The sequence below is a fragment of the Suricata suricatta genome, chromosome 1, assembly GCF_006229205.1.
Source record: "Suricata suricatta isolate VVHF042 chromosome 1, meerkat_22Aug2017_6uvM2_HiC, whole genome shotgun sequence".
NCBI lineage: Eukaryota > Metazoa > Chordata > Mammalia > Carnivora > Herpestidae > Suricata > Suricata suricatta.
Genome location: NC_043700.1, coordinates 56175349 through 56200506, shown reverse-complemented (window position 1 = coordinate 56200506; position 25158 = coordinate 56175349). Strand labels below are relative to the sequence as shown.

At 38.0% G+C, this 25158-nt stretch overlaps 1 protein-coding gene across 1 annotated transcript in view; it reads right to left on the bottom strand.

Moving 5' to 3' along the window:
• SH3RF1 (SH3 domain containing ring finger 1) overlaps positions 1 to 25158 on the bottom strand; it is a 179283-nt gene that overhangs the window by 43266 nt on the left and 110859 nt on the right. Inside the window, exons 3-4 of the mRNA XM_029938942.1 lie at positions 23937 to 24212; positions 23015 to 23110 (exon numbers count right to left, since the gene is read on the bottom strand). Of these exons, the coding sequence (XP_029794802.1) occupies positions 23015 to 23110; positions 23937 to 24212 (372 nt within the window). The remainder of the gene's footprint in view (positions 1 to 23014; positions 23111 to 23936; positions 24213 to 25158) is intronic.

Genomic DNA, 25158 nt, shown 5'->3' with positions numbered 1-25158 from the left:
GAGGGTCCTGGGCCCACTCTGTGATTGGTCAATACTCTAAATGTTGTGATTGGGTCCCGCCAAAAGTAACAAATACTCTAGGCAATGTGAATGGTTAAACCTGCTGTCAATAATATTGTATAATAATGATTGGATCACTGTATTTTCTGTAACTCCCCCTTCCCAAACTCATAAAAGCCCTACCCTGCCTTTGTTCAGGCTCACTCCACGTGGATCCAGTAAGTCTGTGAGCCCGAGTTTAGGCTGGCCGGGCCTAAATTCATAATAAAGCCCTTTGCTTTTGCATGCATGATTTGGTCTCCCAGGTAATCTCTGGTTTTAGGGGGCGATATTAAAATCTGGGTACAACAAAACCATAGCTTCCATTAGTAATGTTTGCTTTGAAATAGTCTGAAATATTACCATAGTCCTGTTCATACCTAGCCAAGTGTTGCTTTAGTTAAAAAGAATTAAAATTTCAGGTTTCTGTATGTTGTGCTCTGGAATAAACATAATAAACATAAATATATTTCCTATATATATTCCCTATATTTCCTGCTGTTTTTCTCATTATAAAAATACAGGGTGCTTCCCCTGTACCTTTTTCTATATTCTCCATTAAATAAATAAATATTGATCTTTCCACTAAAATAAATACACATTGATCATTTGTTACATGCTGGATGATGTGCTAGGAGCTGGAGATCTATACATGCAAATGGTCTCTGTCCTCAAAGTGCTTACAAACAGACTTATAAATAACACAACACTCCTTATATTTTCCTGTGTTTTGTTTCCTGCAATCAACAATATACTTTTTGAGATTTATCCACAGGTCTATGATTCAGTCATTTTTTAAAGTCCTATGTAATATTCTATTGAGCAGATACACTACAACTTATTTATGCATTCTACTGTTGAACGATATTTGCGTTCCCTTTCCCTTTCCTCCTGTTCCTTCTCTTTCTCAAGACTTCCTTCCTATAGATTTTGGCTATTGAGAACAATGCTGCCATTAATAATCTTGTGCATATTTTTTGACGGACCTAAGCACTCATTTGGATACTGGGTATACACCGAGGAGAGGAAGAGCTGGGCCACTCCACCTGCATGTTTAGAATAAAGTCTGCATGCGGAAGTATGTGCATGCGGGCAGACCCATCACAGTGTGGTGGAGCTGGTGAATTGCAGACAGAAGACCACAGTTCTGGTCCGTATCCATAAAACGAGGAAGTTGGAGCTGATAATCTTTTTGTTTCTCTTGGCTTTCACATGTGTGATGCATTATGTCACTTTAAAATAGATATAATTCATTTTCCTACTTCACATCTTTCATTTCTATTTCTCTAAATCACCTATTATATTTTTCCTGCATTTCATTTTTACACATGGGCAGTCATATTCATTGCCATACTTTAAAATGACTTTAGACCCAGAGGTTAGTACTTAAAAATGCTATTTGCTGCCTTTATAAGTTCCACAGAAAAATCACAAAGTTAAGACTATCAGGTAGCGGCATTAAGTAAATCAGGCAGAAACTTAAAAGAGGCTTTTCTTGTAAGTGTACCTTAACCTTCAGCAACAGGAGTGCAAGGATCTGACAGCTTTTATTGGAATTTTGATAACATTCACTTATGAGTGTTTGAGCTCACAGGTGTAGGCTCTCTGTGACATTTATCTAACCATGACCTTTTAGTTTAGGAGTACACTTATCACCTGCAAAATAAATTTCTATCCTAAAATACCTTCTTCCAAGAACTTGGGAAGGAGTATCTGATGAGGCCTGGTTGCCTACAAGGTAAAATTCAGTACACTTGAGCTAAAGCAGTGACAAATGAGATCTGTTAATCTTAAAACTGTAATGTCCTTTTTTGGGGGAGAACTCTAAAATTTAGATAGAGTATTATCAGAAGTATAAAGAAGTATAAGTAAGGAAATACAGACAAAATAGTAACAATACTAACAACAGCACTGAGACAGCTGAAGAAGTATCAAAATAATCTGTGTGTGTGTGTGTGCCCGTGTGTGTAGTTGTCTTTGCTAAAGAGACTATGACCTTTTAAAAAAATTTTTAATGTTGATTTTTGAGAGAGAGAGAGAGAGAGAGAGAGAGAGAGAGAGAGAGAGAGAGAGAGATAACGGAGGAGGGGTAAAAAGAGAGGGAAACACAGAATCCAAAGCAGCCTCAGGCTCTGAGTCATCCACACAGAGCCCAATGTGGGGCTCAAACCCACAAGCCATGAGATCGTGATCTGAGCTGAAGTCAGATGCTCAACCAACTGAGCCACCCAGGCGCCTCTAGACATTATGACCTTCTTGAAAGATGGAATGTACATTTTTTAAAAAGAGGGGAAAAATTAATGGAAACAAAGTTGAATAGTACTATTTGATATGAAGCTTTACAGATGAATCTAATAGTTTTTGAGTACCAGAGAATATAAATAGTAGGTCTAATGAAGGAGCCTATTCTAATTCACAACCCACTGCAGTGTTCCTTGAACACAGGTGTTTTAAGACAAATAAAAACTTAAAAAAGAATAATATAAAAGTAATATATGTTCATGATTTTTTAAAAAGAAAATATTACAGAATAATATGAAGTAAAAGTGAAAGGCCTTGGTCAGTTTCCACATCTGTCTCCCCCCAACTCATTTCCTAGATGTATCTAATTTTACCAGTTTAGAACATATCCTTCTATATATTTTCTATGTTGATATTGTTAAATATGTACCTATTTTATTAATTTTTAACACAAATGAAACCAAGCAGTATATACCGTTCTCTCCTATAACAATATCTCATGGACATCTTTCTGCATCAATAGAGACAGATGGCATAGTATTTCATTGTATAAGAGAGATCTTCATTTAATGTATCATGGCATGTTTTTACAGTCATATCTGCAGGGCAAACTCCTAAAAATGAAATTGTTAGATCAAAGTATAAGCTTAAAAACACTTTTTTGAAGGATATTGTCAAACTGTTCTCCAACAAGGTGTCAATTTTCATCACATCTGATGGTGTGTTTTTTATTGCGATATATTTAACATACTACATTGTGTAATTTTCAGCCATACCTCCAGCAGATATTAAAAGTACCTGCATGGCTCAGTCAGTTAAGTGGCTGACTCTTGATTTCAGATCAGGTCATGATCTCATGGATGGTAAGATCGAGCCCTGCATCGGGCTCTGCCCTGCCTGCTTGGGATTCTCTCTCTCACTCTCTCCGTCTCTCTCTGCTCCTCCCCTGCTCACACATACATACTCTCTCTCAAAATAAGTACATTGACCTTAAGAATAAAAAAGTCTCTGTTTCTCCACATTGTTAACAGTACTGGGTATTATCAAGTCATTTAAAAAATATTAGTTGGAGAGGTAACTAACTATATTATACTGTTTTAATTTTTATTTCTCTATTTGTTAATGAGATTAAGCATCAATGATTTTTCTTGGATTTGCGTATTACCACACTTTATCCACTTTTCTATTGGGTTGTTAGTATTTTTCTTGTAGATCTATAACTGCTCCCCAGGTTTGACAGAAGTCATTCTTTAATATAAGATGTATGCATATATATATAATTGTTTCTATAACTATCAAGTTAGAAATACTGCTCCAATTTGTTTTTTAACTTGTTATGTTTGTTATGCATACCTTTTTATTTTATGTGCCAAATTTATCAATCTTTTCCATTATGTCATCTCAGTTTATCATGCTTTAAGTCTTATTCCATAATTATTTTTAAAAAGAAAATCACTTTTTCCTACTATTTTTGTGACTCCTTCCATCTTCCTTTCTTTACATCTCAATTTTTGAACGGTGTGCACATTTGTATAAAGAACAAGGTGAGAATAGTGCTACATTTTTTTCCACAGCTCATGAGCTGGCCTATCACTGTTTATTTAACAGTCCACCTTTTCCTCATTGGCTTGCAATACGCCTTCATAAAGCTATGCTTTAAAAGGAGAACTTTAGTGTTCTGCTGCATCGCTAGGTCCAGTGTTCCTTCCCCAGAGAGTTAGACACTTAGAACACCAGTGAATGGATGTTATAGAATGTAAATTCATGCCACTTACCACCTCCTGGCAGAAGCAAAAATACTTTGCCTCACATTAAAGTCTTTTGCAAGATCTTTTCACATAATGGCAATGAGGAATTTGTATTTCCATTAGTGTTCTAGTCTTCCCTGCAATTTAGGTAATGAGAGTTTTGTTTTTGGATGATCAAAGTACAAAAGCTCAGTCTTCATTTATAACACAAGACTCCCCCACAGAAAAGGAATAATGAGAAAGACTGAAGGGATTACTCAGGAGTCTTTTAAAACTGATCTGAAAGCCTCCCTCAGGTAGCAGCTCCATTTAGGGCTCAGTAAATATTTGTTGAGTAAATAAAAATGTCAGCCTCTTAGAACTATCAAGGGAAGGAGAGGCCCCTCTAGACTAGCACTGTCCAACTAAAGTATAATATGAGCCACAGGTGTAATTAAAAATTTTTAATAGCCACATTTAGGAAGATAATAGGTAAAATTAATTTAAATATTTAGTCCAATTTATCCAAGATATTATTACTCAACACGTAATCAACATAAAAAATTATTGACACAGTCACAGTCTAATTTTTGAAATCCAGTGTGTATTGTATACTTCTGTCACACCTCAATCTGCAATATGCATACTTCAAGTGGTCAGTAGCTACACATACTGAGGAGCACAGCTCTGGACTCTTAGGGGTCGATGAGGGGAGAGGAACTACACCCCAGGTGGCTGTCTCCTGAGGCTCAGGAAACACAATGGATTTGCCGAACAGAGGAAGGGCAACTGAAACCATTCCCCTGATCTCCCTTGGTCCACATCTGTGAAGCCTTCTGAGCCCTGAAGTAGTTCACTGGTAACAGGGGTAACTCCTTTAGCCAGCAGGGCAGTGAGGAACACAGACTCAATACAGCCTTCAGGACATCCTACCAGGGAAAAGATCTTCAAAAGTAACTGCTCCACTGCACTAGGTTAGGAAGGTGAGAAACATCAGTTATTTAGCTCCTCGCTTATCTTTTTTAATGTTTATTTATTTTGAGAGAGAGACAATGTGAATGGGGGAGACACAGAAAGAGAGAAACCCAAGCCAATTCCACATTGTCAGCAAAGAGCCCAAAGCAGGGCTTAAACCCACAAACCATGAGATGATGACCTGAGCCCAAATCAAGAGTCAGATGGTTAACAAACTGAACCACTCGGGCACTCCTCACCTCTGTTGGCCCCAGCTATTAAAAAATAAACCAGAATTTTTTCAGGTTTCTGATTCTCAAACAGAAGGGACAAAGCGAATGTTCACTCATTGAAAGTCTAAAAAGAATTTTAACTGTGGGAGCTGAATAATGAATTGTTCAAGAAAACCATAGGAAAAGCTCTGAACATAAAGTTGAAAGGTCCGGGTTGGAGTTATGTCTTTCCTCACTGGCCAAGTAATCTTGAGGAGACCATTTAAATTCCATGGCTTCAGTTACCTTAGCTGTATAAAACGAGGGAGGTAATATCAATTCTGTACACCCCAGGCAAAAATGAGTATAGGTTAAAAGTGCTCTTTAATCCATAAAGCTCCATATGAATATGAGTTATTCTCACTGTTCCCAGAGAGATCCCAGCTGGTCCTTCACTTGCTCCATTGCCCTGGGCAAGTCACTTTTGTGTGTCTGTGTCTCCTATTTGTCATATGTAACATGAAGTTGGACTTAATGAACTATAAAGTTTTATTCCTATGCAAAGTGGTAGTGATATTTTTCTCAACCCAAACCAAAAATATCGCATTCCAAATACTCAGAATACTTACCTCTTTGTAAAGTCCTCAGGTCCAAGGTGACCAAAATCAAACCTAAAGCCTTTCACTCATTTAAATGTTTTTTGAGTGACTATTATAAGCTAGGCATAGTACTATGTGGGGGAAAGGGAGAAACAAAGAAACAGTCCTAAGACTTGTGAGAAGAGACCTAGGAAATAGCACGAAGGATTTCTAACATTAGGGTAGGAGGTGCAAATTCACATGTCAGCAGAGCTCAGGCAGAGCTCATTAAATGAAGGCCAGAGACCAAGAGGGAGCAGTGGACTCTATGGTACACTGCAGAGTGAATGTCCTCTCTCAAGAGGCAGCTGCTTGCTGGTGTCAGCTGATTTTTTTTTTTTTTAAGGAAAGCTAGAAATTTAGGCCTATGTAAAATCTCCTGAATTAAACCCAGTCTGTAAGCCAAGCATAAAAGTCATATGGGGTCATTGTCTAACAAGGGAAGAGAAAGTATGGAAGATAGCAGAGATAGGGAAAATCAACAGGCACTGAGAATTTCAGGCTATAGGGGTACCTGGGTGGCTCAGTTGGTTAAGCATTCAACTCTTGGTTTGGGTCAGGTCATGATCTCGATACATGCGTGCAGGCTTGGTCTCTCTCTCCCCAAAAGAGATAAACTTTTTATTAAAAAGTTAAAAAAAAAAAGAAAAGAATTTCAGGCTACAGAAAGGCTTTGCAAAGTTTCCCAGACCAACCAATCAATATGCCAGAAATGAAAAAGGCAAGTAGTTTCAGAGAGATTAAGAATGGTGGTTGTGATGGTTAACATTAAAGGGGTAAAAGAAAAAACAGTGGTAGATGTCCCTGGGAGGATAAAACAACAAAATGAGAGCTAAGGAAAGGCAGCCAGGAGGGCAGTTTCCGGGACTAAAGTAGCCAAAGCCTAACGGTAGGTAATCGGAAAACAGGCATTGAGCAGGTGGAAGTGATTCCTGTGAGAATTTTGGCAGGGGAAAGGAAGGAAAGAGGTAGAATCATAATGTGACCGAGTGCAGTCAAGGAAAATAGTTTTGAGGTGAGCAAAAAGCTGCTCATTTCCCTACATAAAGGGGAGCCAGGAGGAAAGCAAATAACTGAACTGCAGAACAGAAAAGATATACATGATGTGACCAAGCTCCTGGAGAATGAAAGGTTTGGGAGGAGACAGAAACTGCAAAGGAAGAGAAACACTTCATCTGTCAAGATGAGGGGCAGACTATGAGCAGCAAATATGCAGAAGGATTCAGAGGAAAGTTCTACCCTGAAGGTTAAAGCTAACGACCCAGTCATCCTGTTACTTCTGAAACAACAGGTCTACAATCTTATTATGGTGCCAAGGACAGAGACCAGTAGTTATTTAGAAGTTGGGCTCAGTTCAGTTCTCTGTGTCCACTGACTCTAACAATACACTAAGTTTCGTGTGAGTCTCTTTCAATGTGATGTTTGTTCACCAAATGCACACTACAAATAAGAAATGTCTATAAACCAAAAGGATACATTCCACTCATACATTTTATTTTAAAGGACCTCATTACCAAATGCAGTAATACTACATCTGGAATATGTATCTCAGGAGGTTAAGAATATGCAATTGCCATTAAATTCTAAGTAATAATTTGTCAGTGTGAAAAGACACACTGATAGAAATTCCACAGTGATACACAATCAGTTAATAAACCAGTGAACAGACATTTCTCCTGCTCTAGTACCTAAAGGGTGTGTGTGTGTGTGTATGTGCGAAAAAGGGTGTGAGGTGGTAAGGTGTAGGGAAGAAACTAATCACAAAGAAAGAATCCAATACAGAAAAATACTGAGAATATTGACCATGATGACTTTGTACTTTAAGATCTTTTAATTAATTTGTGATTTTTCTCTTAAAAAAGCAACCTCAGATATCTGAAATTGTTGAACAATGAGTCATTTCTGAATATTAACCTTTTAAGTGTTAGAATTTGAAAACCTGTCATTATTCTTGATGAAAAATAAAAATTTCTGACATACTTTTTAAGCAAAGCTTGCTAATAACAATGATTCTGTACCAGTATTTGGAACACTAGTATTGCCTGTGCTGTAAAGCTGGTGTAGGGCAGAAGTGTGGGGCATCAATGGACTGCGGAATGGAGACCACAGTTTGCTTCGCAATTACTGGCTGTGTGTCCCTAAATGAGAAACTTAACTTGATTAAAAGATGGAAAAAAAATTTAACCAAATTATGATTTAGCTGCCAGAATGTTTATTTTGTAGTAAAAAACCCTGATAATTGGTAGTATTATAATAATGTAGAGAATGGCAAAATCACGTGTTAAAGCATAAGGGGAAAAATGGAAAGATATTTATCAAAATTACATATGATAGGACTAATGGTTATTTCTTTTCCAACTTTTCCACAATGTGATTATATTATTGAAATAAAATCATTAAAACTATTTTTATGTAGATGTAGCTCCCAAGGAACACAGGAAAACATTAAATATCTACACACATAATTATACTCTTAGCATGTGGCAGATATATAATGGTACAATAGAAGTTTGAAGCAAGGAGGAGGCTATTTTGTTCTGTTTTGTTTCTGCACAGGAGAATTAGGAAAGAAGGACTTCATGAAAAATGACAGTATTCATCTGGGCCCTCAAGGAAGAGTAAATTTTCCACAGACAGTTGGAAAAAGAAATATCCCAGATGAGCTGTAAAGGCAGTTTTCCAGGAACAATCAGTAGATCAGCTTAGCGAAGGCCCTGGGTATGTACAGGGGGATACAGTCAGGCTAAGTAATTGGAGGGTTCCTTGGGGAATCACTGGGGATGTTAGACACCAGCTGGTCATTACCCTCAGCCTCTGATGAAGGCACCAGAGAAGACCAGCATTTTTATGTTCTCTAAAGATACTCAGAGTATTGGTAACTGCCCATTCACGCAGTGAGAATTCAATAAACATTAACTGAGCTTTAGAATCTCAGCTCCCTAAGTGTTTTCCTGATAGAAAACAAAAAGGAAACTTTTAAATTAGTAAGAGGCTATTGAATAATAGATGGAGCACAAACTGCCTTAAATAAAGTTCTTTACCTAATTTTAAGGCCTCTTTGTCAGAGTCTAGTCAAGTTGCCTCTAGCCATATGTATTAAGCAGTTGTTCCTGGAGTCCAGAGGAGACCTGCCTCTGCCCTTAGAAATTCAGAAACCAGTGCTCATTTTTCCTTCTGTCATTGTGACAGAAGGAAAAGCAACAATTACTTGTATCAAGCTGATAACATTCAGAAGATAAGAAAACATGCACTATGAGACGGAGCCCACTGTGCTAAGGAAAAAAAAAAAGACTACTTCAGTGTATTCAGTTATCAGAATTAAAAATGGCAGTGTGAAAGAAACATCAAAATGAAGCAGGTATTGTTAAGGGAGCTATTTAAAAAGCAGCTGGGAGGCCATTAGGGAAGCAATGCTTATACATGTCCCCTCCTGAAAAAGAGATGAACTTTAAAATATAGGTCAGTGACAAACCACCAGCATCCTGGAGTACCAGGTGCAACTCTTGCCATTTCAAGAGAAATGAAGTTTTTTCTTTTACTTAGGAATGGACTTTTTGCTTAGTGATAGCCCTTAGCAACCAATCATGGACAGATAAGAATAGCTTCAGTTTTTCAGAATCAATCATAATTCTTGACAATTTTTGTAGCTTCATTGGAAATTCTCCCTTTGCCTTTAAAAGCCCTTCTTTTCTCTCCACTTCAGCACACATTTCCAATTGCTGCTCAAATCTGTGTTACTCGAAATGCAATTCTCAGACCCCAGGTAAAAGCCTTTGGTTTGCCCTTCAGTCTTGCTGTATTTCTCATTTGATATTAAAATGGTGTCAGAAGTGGGATCCAAAGGGACTGATCTTCACTTCCACCTCTGCTGCTGCTGTGGATTCAAGGTGCCTATAAGAGTTCATTATACTCTGTTGTCTCCTGTGTTTTGGAGTTAGAGTAGTAGCTCTCTTGGTCCTGAACCACCCAACTTAGTCAAGGTTCAGTCTCTATTTTAGTGTCCTGTGTTGCCAGCCTTTGTTAACAGAAGATTTCCTGTTGTGTCTCTGAGTACACATTCTTTGTTAAAAAAGGTAGTTCACTGTCTAAGGAGGAGGCTACTCATCAGTCCCCTTCTGGAATTCCTGCAGTCTTTATGTATAAAAACTATGGACCTTTGTCCTAGAAATGTTTGTCATGGTGAATCATGATTACTCAGGATAACTTACAATTGAACTGGCTCACTTGGGGCTCTTTTGAAATTCCTAAATTGTTTTATCTGTGCAGCCAATTGAAAGAGGTTGTAAGACAAACAGCCTGAGTGGGAAGCTTATTTTCATTGGCATTTCAAGGGCTTAAAATGCACGAATACTTCCAGAATTGCTTCCCTCCAGAATGCTAACTTGAAATTAACCAAGGCTAATTCTGAGCTTTCAAAGCTCCTCTGATATCTCTGCTCATTTTCCCTTTCCTCTTCCTCCTACATGCCCACCATCTCTCAATCCTTCACTAGCTGAACTTCCCTTCTCTAATGACTTAGATCCTGAGCCACTGGACTTTGCCACTCCCTTTATGGTTAAACCTAATGAAGGTAGTTCAAGGATTCCCATCCGTGATCTCTACTCTTTGGACAAAAATGGAAACCTGGGCAATTACTAAAAAGTTCCCAGATCCTAAATATAACCCTGTAACTTTTGCAAAGGAATTTAATCTAGTGGTCCAAACTTAGCAACTAGGTTATTCCAATCTTTACCAACATTTACCTGCTCCTCCTGAAGGCAGAGGTAAAGAATGGATAGACAGAGTAAATTAGAAAAATCCTCTTGAGAATGTCAATAAGTGGAGAGCAACTGACCAACTGAATATTCTCAAACTAGCAAAAAAACACTTTATAATAATTCCTAAATTTTTTCCTAAAAGTATTGATTGGAAAAAGACCCAACATTGCACTCAAAACCTGATAAAGATGTTTATGATTAATCACTTTGACAGAATCTCAAAACAATAATTGTCTAGATTTAATTAATTATGAAATGCTCACCCTTTTTAACTCAACATTCCTGAACAGGTTAGATGAAGAGCTAAGCTCATTTGTTTGACCTAAGCAGCTTCACTGCACCATTATGGATCTTTATAACCTAGTCAACTTGCCTGAACAATTAGCCAAATGATCCAAAGAAAAAATTAAAAAGTAATTCAAATTTTAAGTACCCAGATTCAAGCTACCCAAATAATGAGGTTACAAATGTGACTCAACAACCAAATCTGTCTTCCAAAATCCACCAGGCAAGCCATCCTTAAAGGGTCTTGCCACTATTGCAGAAAGCCCAGACACCAGGAAAGTTTTGTTTACAAGTGAAAAGGCTATAAGACCAATTGTCTCTGAAGCCATAATTTCTCTCAAGGATTCCAACCTAGCCCAACAATAGGGAGGCCCTAAGGATTAAAAGAGGATTCTTCCCTATGCTTTTGACTACCTCCCTGGGGAAAACAGACTTACCCATTGGGAATGAGGTAACTAAGGCTCTAACAGACACTAAGGTCACATACTCAGTCCTCATCTCCATCAGCCGTATCTTTCTTCTTTCCTGGAGTACTAAAACTATACAAATGTTTCTAATCAACCCATGACCATTTTGAAATTCCTTCCTTTTCAACACTAGTCCATTGAAGGGACTCATCAATTCCTTTTAGTTCCCTCTGCCTCTATTCACCTCCTAGGACAAGATTTCTTTGAGGCATACAAAGCTCACATTTTTTTTTTCTCAAAAGAGGGTTTTTACATTTTCAATTGACAATCCTCAAGAAGACTTGTCCATAGCTATCACAGTCTTCTCAGGCACTATAATGAAACCAAATCCCTTCCTAGATTCCATTCCACTTGAATTATGGTTTAAAATTGCAAAAGAGGGGGCACCTGATTGGCTCAGTCAGTTAAGTGGCTGACTCCTGATCTTAGCTCAGGTCATCTCAGTGTTGTGAGTTCAGATCCTGCATTGGCTCCATCCTGGGTGTGCAGTCTACTTAAAGTAAATAAATTTTAAAAATGCAACTGATATAGGCTACATTCATTATATACTACCAAAAACAATATACATTTATGAAAATAAGCCCATTTAATATTCACCAATACCCTTTAAATGCAGAGGCTACTCAAGGAATTGAGCCCATTATTGAGGAATACATTAAGCAAGGTCTCCCAGTTCCTCCTACCAGTCCTTGAAAGACTCCTATTTTGTCCAAAAACCTCTTGGAAGGGAATGGAGGGTTGTCCAAGATCTGAGAGCAATAAACAACACAGTCATCCCTCAGCACCCAGTAGTGTCTCATCCTCACAACTTCCTTTAAGTCATACGACCAGAAAGTAAATTCTTTGGAGTCATATATCTCTGTAGTAACTTTTCCAGTATTCCTATCAATTCCAGTTCCCATTTGCTTTCACTTGGGAAGGACAATAGTACACTTGGACAGTAATGTCTCAGGTATACACTGAGAGTCCAACCTATTTTTCTCAAATCTTTATCATCAGTAAAAAGTTTCCATTATCAGTCCTCCCTTCTATAACATGCAGAACACTCCTGTGTTCAACTTCTGGAGAGGCGTTTCTCAAAAACAACTTCCATCTTCTTCAAGTAGAAAAGTGGATAGACCTCGAGAGTGTCATGCTAAGGGAAATAAGATGGAGAAGGACTGATACCATGTTTTCACTTATAGGTCTAACAGGAGAAACCTAACAGAGGACCATGGGGAGAGGAAGGGGGAAAAAGAGTCAGGGAGAAAGAGGGAGGCAAATCATGAGACACTCTTGAATACTGAGGGCTGAAGGGGGAGGGGGAAAAGGGAAGAGGGGTGATGGTCATGGAGGAGGGCACTTGTGAGGAAGAACACTGGGTGTTATATGGAAACCAACTTGACAATAAACTATATGAAATAAATAAATAACTAAGTAAATAAATAAATAAAAGGAAAAAAAGAAGAACTAGCAAAAAAGGAGACAGGATGTATCTAAAGAAAAACTTCAATCCTGTAAATTCGAAGTTAAGTATCTGGGACATTTGATCACTGACCATGGCCTTCTCTGGATCCCAAGAGATTTCAAGGTATCTTGATCCTTCCTGCTCTCAAAACCAAAAGACAACTGAGAGGGTTTTTAGGGTTGGCAGGATATTGTAGAAACTACATCCTAAAGTTCTCTGCCATGGCTCAGACCTTATATTCCCTTCTTACGCTACCCAAACAGAGACCTTTACTTGGGCAGAAGGATCTCAGGAAGCTTTTAGTAAGATAAATCAGAGAGCCTACACATACATAACCTTCCTGCCCTGGGGCATCCTACTGATTACCTTCTTCCCTTTTGTTCACAAAAGAGAAAGAAATGCAACTGCTGACTCTGAACTGATTTACAGGAACCCCTCTTGAAAATACTGAATTAATTTGGTTTGCTGATGGATCTTACCTAAAAGAAGAAGTAAGTCAGTATCAGGCTGGTTACATAATTGTATCCTTAAATGGAAAAACTGAAGCTGACTCAATGCCCAGAGCAACTTCCACCCAACAGGCAGAACTTCATGCAGTAAGTCAAGCTTGCATCTTAGAGAAAAATAAAACTGCCAATATTTATACTGACAGTCAATATGCCTTTGATGTTACCCACGATATTGTATTGCTTTGGAAACAAAAAGGTTTTCTGACCTCCTTTGAACAAATGAATTAAAAAAATACAGCATTTATGTTTTAAACCTTTAAGGAGCCATTCAATTACCTAAATCTCTAGCCTACAAAAACTCCAACACACTCTATGGCAAACAAGTGAAAGGCATTTCACTGATGCATCTGCCAGGAGAGCAGCCCTAAATTTAGAGCCTAAGATAATCCGGTCATCCTTAACCTTGGCTGAGTCCTTTACTGATAGGAAGGACCAACTTCTAACAGCATATGTGGTGCACAACAAAGTAAGAAAAAAATGTGTTGAACAAGAAGGCAAATTTAAACCAAAAAAAAAAGAAAAGAAAAGAAAAGTTATGGGTATAGGTCCAAGTGAATGGCCAGTCTTCTCTGATTGCCTACAGAGAAACACGTATTAACAATACATATATCCATGACTTTTAACAATTGGAACACTGACAAAATGATCTTATGGGGAAACCAGTACTATTGGAAGTTATCTCTCAAACTTGGTTCCCAAATATACTGGAAATAACAAATCTGTTCAAAATACACCTCTAAAAACCCATTCATCCCTCTATGGAACATTTTCCTTACTCTTAGGTCCCTTTGTTGTATGGCAAATGGACTTTATCCAGTTGCAGTCTCCTTAGGGATACAAATTTGTATTGGTAATGATCTGTACATTTTCTCATTGGTAGAAGCATTTCCATGCCATAGAGCCACAACCTCCTCAGTGAGCAAAATACTATTGGAAAAAAAGTGTTCTTGCTTGCAGAATTCCCTCAGAACTCCATAATGACAGAGGTTTCCATTTCACTGGTCAGGTAATTCCATCTACAAAACCCAGCACATCCTACATTTTCATTGTGTTCATTATCCCCAGTCCTCAGGACTAGTGGGATGTACCAATAGGATTATCAAAAATCAACTGGCAAAACCCACAGAATCCTTTAAAGTGCCTAGGCCCAGAGCTCTGCCCTTGGTGTTGCTCAACTTTAGGTACACACCTACAGGAAAAAGCGGGTTATCACACTTTGAACCAACCATTGGCAAACCTATAAGGCTAGATGGAAAAATGTATGAACCAGCTTTCTGAAAGGAAGACCTTTTAATCTACTGCAAGGAATTCATAAACGTCCTCAAAACTAACTTCTAGCTCATAGAGCAACCTTTTCACAGCATGCTCCTGGAAAACAAAGACATACATTACCATGACCTCTAACCTGGTGATTATGTTTATTGGAAACATCATCTCCATGAAGATACCTACAACCCTGATGGAAAGGACCATACCCAGATTATTAACCAATCCTTGTGCTACTAAACTCAACGGTATTGATACATGGATTTATTTTATTTTAATGTTTATTTTTGAGAAAGACAGAGATAGAGCATGAGTGAGGGCGGGGCAGAGAGTGAGGGAGACACAGAATCTGAAGCAGGCTCCAGGCTCTGAGCTGTCAGCACAGAGCCCGACGGGGGACTCAAACTCACAAACCATGAGATCATGACCTGAGCTGAAGTTGGATGCTTAACAGACTGAGCCACCCATGCCCTGCATGGATTCATTTTAAAAGGGCATTAGCTCCTGAATGGTCATTTTAAGCCACTGGGGACCTTAAATTTAAAGACTCCAGACAGCACAGGACTACCTTGAAGAATACTGAGCCAGGATTAAAAGCATATGACACCTGATATAGATTGCTTCCCAGGAATTTGGACCAAGCCTGTATATTAAACTCTTTAGCCAATTAACATTCATGAAATATTTGGTATCCTACTCCTTGTTACAGCAATAACTGCACTCTGCTTGGTTCTTCTTTTTCCTCTTGGTTTCACTTGTTAATCCTACTCATTCTGTCCTTAGTGTCAAGATAGTTTTGCTGCAAGGCAAAACATTTCCCCACGATTTTGGGTCCCCTTGTTTAATGGAGTACCTACATTACCCGTGAACCCTCCTTTATCAATGATTTGAATCAAAAATAGATATCCTTCTGTATATCTTGCCCTGACCCTCTATGTAACACCTTCTACCAACTAGAAATGAGATCTATAGGATAGGCAAACAAGCCATTCAATGCCTGAAAAAATAATTAAACTAACCTACATACAGATTCCTGGGTTGATCATTTACACTCTTCCATACTGGTAAACCAATCTATAAACAACCCGACACTAGCAGGTGTACTTTGTGTACCCTCAGGACACATAGTTGTCTGTGCATGTAAAAATAAGCCATAGACATTCAACTGCTTAAAGAGACTCCTCAGAAAATGTCTCCTGGGTTATTTAACAACTCTATTTACAGTTCTTAAATTTATAAGGTTCACAGAAACCAGGAAGACAAAACAGAGTCCTTAATATAATTAAAGGTTACCTTGATGAAAATCCCTCTGAATGAGGACAACAGGTGTGGCCACTCCCAAAACTGTAATTTCCCTGGGTTGGCGGGGGGGGGGGGGGGGGGGGGGGGGGGGGGGGGGGGGGGGGGGGTCAATCCTTTAGAAACAGCCTAGTTTGGGGGAATTTTTAGCTCCTGGCCTGGGATAGTACCTGCATGGAACAAATACATGATATGAAACCTATCCCAAACTATAAACAGAATGGCCAGATCAACTGCTAGGGCCATTAGAGCTCAAGAGAAATCTTTAGATTTTCCTTCCTGTGTGGTCCTTGACAACCCCATAGTTTTAGACTACCTGTTGGATGCCCAAGGAGGGGTGTGTGCTATCACAAACACTTCCTTTTGCACCTGGATTAATGCATCGAGCCAGGTGGAATGAGAGGCAACTAAGCCTTTCAAACTCACCAAATCCCTAAAAGGAACTCCCTCCCCTGGAATAACAAGCTGGTTTACTTAGATTACCATATTTGTTCAGCTGGCTTCCAATTGGGATGAGGACCATCTTAAGAATGGAGCCACAAATAATACTACTCATTGTTTAATTAATCTCATTGTCTTAATGCAACTTAACTGTGCATTTCTCAATGTTGTACCACAAGTCAGGAAACCAAAATCATTGCTCAAAGGCTTCAGATGATATGCCAAGCCTACCCATGTGGACTTCCTGATGCTCCCATCATAAATTTAATAAACTGCTCAAGTGAAGACATTGCCTAAGCTTTGTCTCCTGAAAACCTCCCTGTTCCATAAATATAGTCAGAAGGTCTCCTCAGACCAATCACCCTGCCTCCACTTTCCTCCTCTATGGTATGTGATTTTCTAAGAATAAGCCTTCCTACTGCAGAGGGAAGGCCATCATATACCAATGTCGAATGACCTATTAGTTGATCATCGAATTCTCCAAGGGAAGATTTTGATCAAAGTGGAAGAAATGTGAAAGAAGCATCAAAATGGAGTCAGTCTTGCCAAAGAGCTATTTAAAATGGAGCTGGGGGGCGCCTGGGTGGCTCAGTCGGTTAAGCGGCCGGCTTCGGCTCAGGTCATGATCTCACAGTTTGTGGGTTCGAGCCCTGCGTCAGGCTCTGTGCTGACATCTAGCTTAGAGCCTGGAGCCTGCTTCCGATTCTGTGTCTCCCTCTCTCTCTGACCCTCCCCTGCTCGCGCTGTCTCTCTCTGTCTCTCAAAAATAAATAAAAGACATAAAAAAAATTTTTTTTAAATGGAGCTGGGATGCCATTAAGGACATTTATGCACGCCTCCACCTGAAAGAAAAGATGAACTTTAAAATACAGGTCACTGACAAACCACAAGCATCCTGGAGCACCAGCTGTAACTCTGCCCATTTCAAGAAAAATGAACCTTTGTCTTTTACTTAGAAATGGACTTTTTGCTTCATGATAGCCCTTAGCAACCAATCATGGACAGATAAGAATAGCTTCAGCCTGTCAGCACCAATCATAATACTTGACAAACAATTTATGTGGCTTTACTGGAAATCCCCTCTTGCATTTAAAAGCCCTCCTTTTCACTTGTGGGGAAGAGCACTGGGTGTTATATGGAAACCAACTTGACAATAAACTGTAAATAAAAAAAATAACAAAAATAACCCCAAAACAAAATAAAAGCCCTCTTTTTTCTCCCAACTTTAGAACTCATTTTCAACGCTTGCTCAAATCTATGTCTCTTGAATTACAATTCTCAGACCTCAAATAAAAACTTTCAGTTTGCCCTTCAGTCTTGCTGTATTTCTCAACTGACAAAAGTATGATGCCTAGCATCAGAGTAATTTGCTCTGATTTCTCAACAATAACTCTAAATTTCACTTGTAAAAATTAATTTACTTCAGATTTGAAGGAAGGAGTGTGGTAAGCAACACAGTAATTCTCCCTTCCTGACCTTTCAACAATTTCTCTAAATTTCTTTTATAAAAATTAATTTACTTCAGAATTGAAGGGGAAGTTTGGATGCCAAGCAGGATAGTTATTCTCTCCAACTTCACCCAAATTTTCCTACATTTCTTTTTATAAAATGATTTCAATTAATTGAACAATTTACTTTGTAATTTTAAAGAAAAAGAATACATTCAAAAATACAGATGACAGAATATCTTTTTATACTGCTCAACCAACTCTCTCTGATATTAAGTCAAGAACTATTATTTTGGTCTTCTGCTCTCATTATTCTCTGGAGCAAAATCTTTAGGTTAAGAAAGAAAGTTATTGGTATTCTGAACTCCTCCAAAGGTCAGTCACCTTGGCAACTTCAAACTATGTATCTAAACCTCTACTTCTTACTTCCTGGAGCACAGATGAGATGTTCCAATTCCTCGACTCTGTAGAGGAGGAAGCTAGAACTCCTTAAGGCCATTTGTGCCCTCTGAGACCCATATGATTTTCCACTGTTAAGGCTGATAACACTTCATTCTACTTCCTAGCCACAGAAACATCTCCCAAGATTTGCCTATGGGTTGCTTCTAAAAGTTGAACACAACAAATAATACCTCATCAAGTTATATACTAAAAATATTTGTAGTTTATTGTATGTCATTGATAACTAAATAAAGTTATTTTAAAAAATGAGGATCTTTGACAATAAGACCACCCTAACTCTGCTCAAAGTAAGCCAAAAGAATAATCCCAAGCAGGTGAAAATTCATCTCAGAAAGTATTAGGGGATCTTCTGTATATTAAAGATAAATAATTAAGAGAGGCTTCAAAATCTAACCCATAGAATATGGCTTCCATTATTTGGTCTGGAAAAATTCTGAAGCAGGCACAACCAAATCCTCACCTAGCCTCATTAAAAAAAAAAAATCTCACTAAGGTAACACAACAGACCTTTCACCTTTGATAAATGGAACTTTGTAAAATAACACTAAGATAAATCAATGATGATATATATGAAATATATGCCTAGGTAGTGAATGATGGGAGTATTTGCTAAAAATGTAAAAGTTGGCATCTAAAAACCAATTTGGTTTTAGTTTAGAACCTTTCGCTCTAAAGGTTTTTAGTTGCTCATTCATACAACCAATAGTAATTGAGAGCCTACTATGGGCAGATGCTATTCAAGGACCTCAGCGGACCAAGGTAAACCAGAAAAGAAGAAAAGGTGCTGCTCTTGGGAGCTCACTTTCTACTGGGGACAGGTAGGGTTGGGAGACAGTAACCACATCAACAAATAAATTATTAAAGGAATAATAACAATGGTGATAATAATCACAGCTATCACAGATACAGCTCTTAACAGGTGCTAATGCACTGCTTATAAGTATCATTGGAATTAACCTACCCTATGAAGTGGTTCTATTTTAGAGATTAAGAAAAAAGGCCCAAAGTCACTTAGATACTTAGTGAACACTTGAAATCCAACCATCTGGATTCAGGGCACAAGTTTTCCCCCACAATCACATCAGCATATGTGTGAGCTAAAGCAAGCAGAAGAGAAGAACTACTGTAGATAAGATAGTGAGTAAAAATTTGTCAGAAGAAGTGACATTTGATCAGAGATCTAAAAAATGAGAAACAAGCCCTTAATTCTGATAGTGACTTAAGAGTGAGAATAGTTGTTTACTGGGCCATACCTAATTCATGCCTTCAGGGCAAAAGGAATGCTTGTTTTTATATTTTATCTATGGCAGAGGCACAGGTTGCTAAATAATTAAAACTTTTTGGTTGCTGTTAATAAAACTGGGCAAGTGATATTTCAAATGAATGACTAAGTATCAACATAAAATGATAAACTTAATAAAAATTTATAGTTCACCAGAGCCTATGATATACAACGGTTGAAAAACATCCCAAATCCCATATTTAGCATTTACTTCATTCAAACTTTTTTGCTTGCTAAGAATCATGCCATACTTGTTCAAATGACTGCTAAACTTGAATGGGTCAGCTCTGAATTAAAGACATTGTTAAAGTCTTCCATCTTATTTTACAGAAGACTGGTATTTTTGAACAAATAAAGAAAAAAAGTTACTGGTTTCTTTTTTAAGCTGCATTCAGTCCCTGAAAAATACACCCTTTATACATATTCTGGCATGGTGTCTTCAAGAATTCCCCAGATTTCCCTGAGACCCTACCCCTCGCAACTTTCCAGCTTGCTCAAGTCTAGGCAGATCCTATTTAAGCAGAATAGAATCCACAACCTCTATGACTCAATCCCGATCTTAGGAGCTTAAACAAAGGCTCCAAGTGATAAATTCAAGGCCCTTTATACTACCATTCTTTGCCCCACTCATTCCCCTCAACCAGAGGCTCCTCTGTTCAAACTGAAGAATTTTGTACTTTAATATCGGGTCATTTGTTTTTAAGTTGCTATACCATTTTATCACCTTATTCTGATACAGGTATAGATTTTAGTACACAATTATGGGATGTTGAGGGAGAAGAGAAAGGACAACTGAAGACAGAAAGGGAAAGCAAACTGTTAGAGCAGCATTTCTATTTGTTTCAATCCTCCCACTCAATTCTCTTTACTGACCTCTAATGCTCAGCTCCTTTTCGATTTACCCTACCCTCTAATTCCACAGCTGAACCTCTGACCCCATGATTCTCTTCCAGGTCCACAATCCTATCCCTAGGCCAATTCTGCTTAGAGCTTCTGCCACAACCAAGTTCCTTGAGCATTTCCATTATCAAAGCCAACCAGCCAGGAGTTGAGGGGGAGTTCCAGCTTCTGCTGAGATCAAAGACTTCACTCTGGGACTCAGAATTCAACTGTGAACTCATTTCTCTCATTATATGTGGTGGTGAGATTCTTTTATTTGATCATACTATACTCTGGCATACTCTGGATTACAGAATAACTAATCTGAGCTCCAAACCACTATGCATAAAACATAGCATGCCAGACCTTTCAAAATATGTTATACATTTGATCCTCCCAGAACATGTTGGGGAGGTAACAGTTTTTGGAACAAAATGTATGTTTATAAGATACAAGAAAATGATTTACAAACGGATTTTTATAACACAGCCTGTTTTTCTACTGGGGACAGTCTCGACCCTGAAGTGGTTTAAAGGCCAATATTCAGGGGAAAGGCTCAGTTTTTGATTCCTTATAACTGGATTTACCCCATCTAAGATGGTCTTATAAGACAGTCTATACTTTATTTAAATAGTTGAATTTTGGTAGGTTGGTATTGAAATCTGCCTCCCCTCAATTCCCCTAAAGGTTAAACCAGGTGTTACTAATCCCCAGATGTTCTGCTCCTACCAGAGACTTCAACCTGATGGCGGGACATCAAAGAAGTGTTCATAGTCTCTTAGAGACAGATGATTTGTTTACCTTGTCTAAAATGGCAAAATTCTGGTTCAAATGAGAAAAATACTGACTTGAAAGAAAGGAGGCAGAAGAATGAAAAAAAACCTTCCACTCAGTAGACGTTTCTTTCCAACTTAAGTTTGAATAAATAATCCTAATGACCTGAGTGACTCAAAAGTGACTCTGGATTTGCCGAGGGTGGATCTTTTACGCCTATCTGCACAATTCTACACCTGCTCAGTAACAAAAGTATAGCAATCCTATTTCATGCATCACAAACCAAGTATTGGCATGTAATATTGATAATACCTAACAAGTAAAGACAGGCTTTCATTACTAATCTTGTGCTTACCCATGCTTTTCAGTGTAACTATTCAAATACTTGGAAGTGCTTATAATTTTCCATGACCCACAGCTAGAATACATATAATGTACAGAAATGACTGCCTGAGATTGAAGAATTTTTTTTCTGTTGTTTACTTTCAAAGTAGAAAAAATATTTCAATAAACAGGAACATCTGAAGGGTATGGATAAAATTCAAGGGTCATACATGGTTTGAATTATTTTTCCATGGGTATACAGTAGTCAAAACTGATTTTTAATGAAATCTTTGGCAATCTTACTGTCTATGGGAAAAATTGAGTGCTAAATACAATGACACCATTTGTCATTTTAGTTTCCAAAATCATGCCAAAAACAAATGTCTCAGATAAAAAGATGGGAAAATAAATGCTGGTGGTTTTTCTTTATTACATGCTTAAGATACATGCTTTGATATCTTAAGCAACAGAATTATTTTCAATTCCCCCAAACAATCTGTATTCTCACTTACTTTTTGGCTTTTGCGCATTCTGGTCTTCCTGCATAGATGTTCTTCCTGCCATAAAAAATGCTCTTCTTCCATTTCTCTTGGTTAACCCTTATTTATCCAACACACAGATGGGAACTCCCAACTTCCAGAATCCTTCTGTGACCTCAGCTAACCTTATATGGTTGTTTGGGCTGTGTCTCATTCTTTAAAAATACCTTCAATTTTCAACAAGAAATCCTTATAACTAAAGGACATGATGTTTGTGATACATGATGCAGACCTCTTGTAAACTGTAACATCCTATTTCATTTTTAATTTGTGCCATTCTTTAAAATAATAGAACCATGCTACTTTATACACACTTTCCATAAAGATTTCACTGAGTCAGGCTGGCCATAACCTTTCTGGGTAAAACTGATTAAAAAGGGGGAGAAGGGACTAAGGTGTTGATGGGATGATTTGGGGAAGAGTCTTTCAGTTACTTCATGTTTATGAGAGGCCTACCCTGCAAACCACCATTCTGGTTCAGACGATGTGGCAGGTAACAAAAGAAATAGGTACACAGATACACTCACTTTCCTACCTTAATCAGAACATTATCAACCAAAGCTGGCAAACAGAACAGAACACCTGCAAATAATGTAGGTACTGATAGGAAGCATGCAGTAACATTTAACAAGACACAGGAATGCTTTTGGCAGGGGTATAATGTTACGAGCTTGAAACATTTCATAGTCTTCAATAACTGTAGGTAGGATGGAGGAATTCTTCCTCATCCATCCAGTGATCTGGAAGAGGGCATTTGTGTTGTGAAAACGGTGATTTCTTCTCCTTCCCCATCTCCTGCTTCTCCTTCTAGGTTTTTGTCTTTCTTTTGTTTTTTAACCCCCGTTTTTTATTGTGATATAATTGACATATAACACTGCATTCCTTTAAGGTGTACAACCTAAGGATGTGATGTGTGTACATATTGCAAAATGATTTTAAGGACTTTGTAGTACTCAAATTGTATAATTAAGATTTGTCTACTGAGCCGAATACTAACATGACTGAATTCTACAGATTAACTTACCTCAACATATGAAATTGGAAATATTCCTATTTTGTCTGCCAGCATTCCTTCAGCCCAGTTTTCATCCACTCTGCGGATCACAGTAAGAACATCATCCTGAAGAAACAGCAAACATTAGTCTCTTTGATCCATTAAGCTCATCACTTAATTTTCCTTTTCAATAAAGGCACTCAAGTTTCAAGAGTACAGGAAGCAAAATGCTATGACATATCTTTGGTACATGAATCCAATGTTGCCACAAACTAAGTGGCCACTACAACCTGTTGGTTCTTTCAGACTGTTGTAAAACAATGAACTCCTTCTATACAGAGGTTGGCTGCTTATTGTGTTTAGATTCACAAATTATACAACCTCAAATGCTACCCACTCCAGCCTTCTGAACTTCTATTTTATTTTAGACTGATTCTCAGGCTCTTCTCACGTCCTCCTGATAACTCACCAAATACCCACCCTTTAAATGCATATCCTACTGCATTTCTTTATAAAAACACTATTGTGTTTACCTACTTAAAATTCTAAAGCATTTTATAAATTTAGTAGATATTTCTGTGTGCTTACAGCAAAGAAATTGATGTATAAAATAAGGAAGTAATGATGTTTCATTTTGTTATTCATAATTCAATAAGTTAAAATCCCCGAGTGGCACACATACTCTGTAAAGTGGCTTAGAATTAAATTTAGGCTATAAATATGAAAATGATACTACGTAGAATATCAAACAAAATTATCTTTCATATAAGAATGGTCAATGCACAGAATTACTTTTTTGTGACTTTACGAAAACAGCTTCCAGGTATTCTTAAAAGCACAGGTATTTTTAAAAACTGTTTTATCTTTTTGCAAAAGGAAATACAAGCCATATTCCCATGTACCCAGGTCCAGAGGAAGAGCTGGCAAACAGAAAATCTCATTCTAAATTTACCTTTGCAAATGGAAGGCAATCTTTGTCTGCTTCCTTGTCTTTCACTTCAAAGTCATAAAGTGCTTTGCACTGAGGTGGGGGCTGAGGTAACGGTTTGATAATCTGCACAAAATTGGTGGGGAAAAAGCCATGGATCCCGTTGACTTCCCCATGGTACCAATTTTCGTCCACTTGTCGTCGCAAAATGATGATGTCACCTTTGCTGAATTTAAGGTCTCCAGGTTCTTTCCCTTCATAGTTGTATAACGCTTTGGCACACGGTAACTGAGGTATACCCTTAGGAAAAAAGATGAGTTTTAATTAAAGAATGATCAAAAAATGTCTGAAAATTTAAATGTACTATTATTTTTAGTCACGGTCAACTCAATACAGCACTCAGGTCTCTGCAGTTTAGCAGGTGGAAAAATGAAACATTTCCTGGAGGAAGTGACATATAAGCCAAGTCTTCAAGGATACACAGGAGTTAGCCAGACAAAGCTGGAGTAAAAAATACAAGTGAAGCATTCTCATCAGAAGGAACAGGCCCAGCAAAGACATGGAGCATGCTGGGCAGAGGGACTGAGTTTGATAAAGAATGCAAGAACTATGGAATATAAAGTGTAGGAGAAGCAGACAGAAGCTAACTTATAGACGATCTTGAATGACATGTTAAAGAGGTTTAATTGCCGTGTCCTTTAGGCAATGACAAGCCCTCACAGGTTTGAAGTACAGATGGCCACGGTAAGAAGCATGTGTCAGGCCGATGAGTCTGGCACAAGAGTGGGAAATGGACAGGAAGTGGGCAGGCAGACAGATAGCTATGTGTAAAGCACAGGCCTTAACTAGCTGATTTTTTTTTAACAACCTAATCTTTCTAATGAAGTAGAGTAATAGGAAGAAGCATTACTCGTAGTACTGCCCTCTCCCTGTATTCCTCCATCTCCCCACACCCCCAAAAAAGTGGATCAAAGTTTCACATTCTTGAGGCAACAGAAGTTCCTAATATACTTTTTAAAAATTACTTTTATAAACTATTAAAAAAAAAAAAACCTTATAAGTGGAAATAGAAAAAAAAAATTACTTTGGTTTCTGGTCAGAGATTTAGAGCCTGGCCTGCTCCTAAGCCAAATTTCTTTTGTTAAATATTTTTGTTTGGCTTAAGAGGAATAGCCAATTCTTGGCTCTCAAAATAGTATTGGCAGTCATCTTGTCTTGGCCTGCCTGATCCATGTGATGTTTGGTT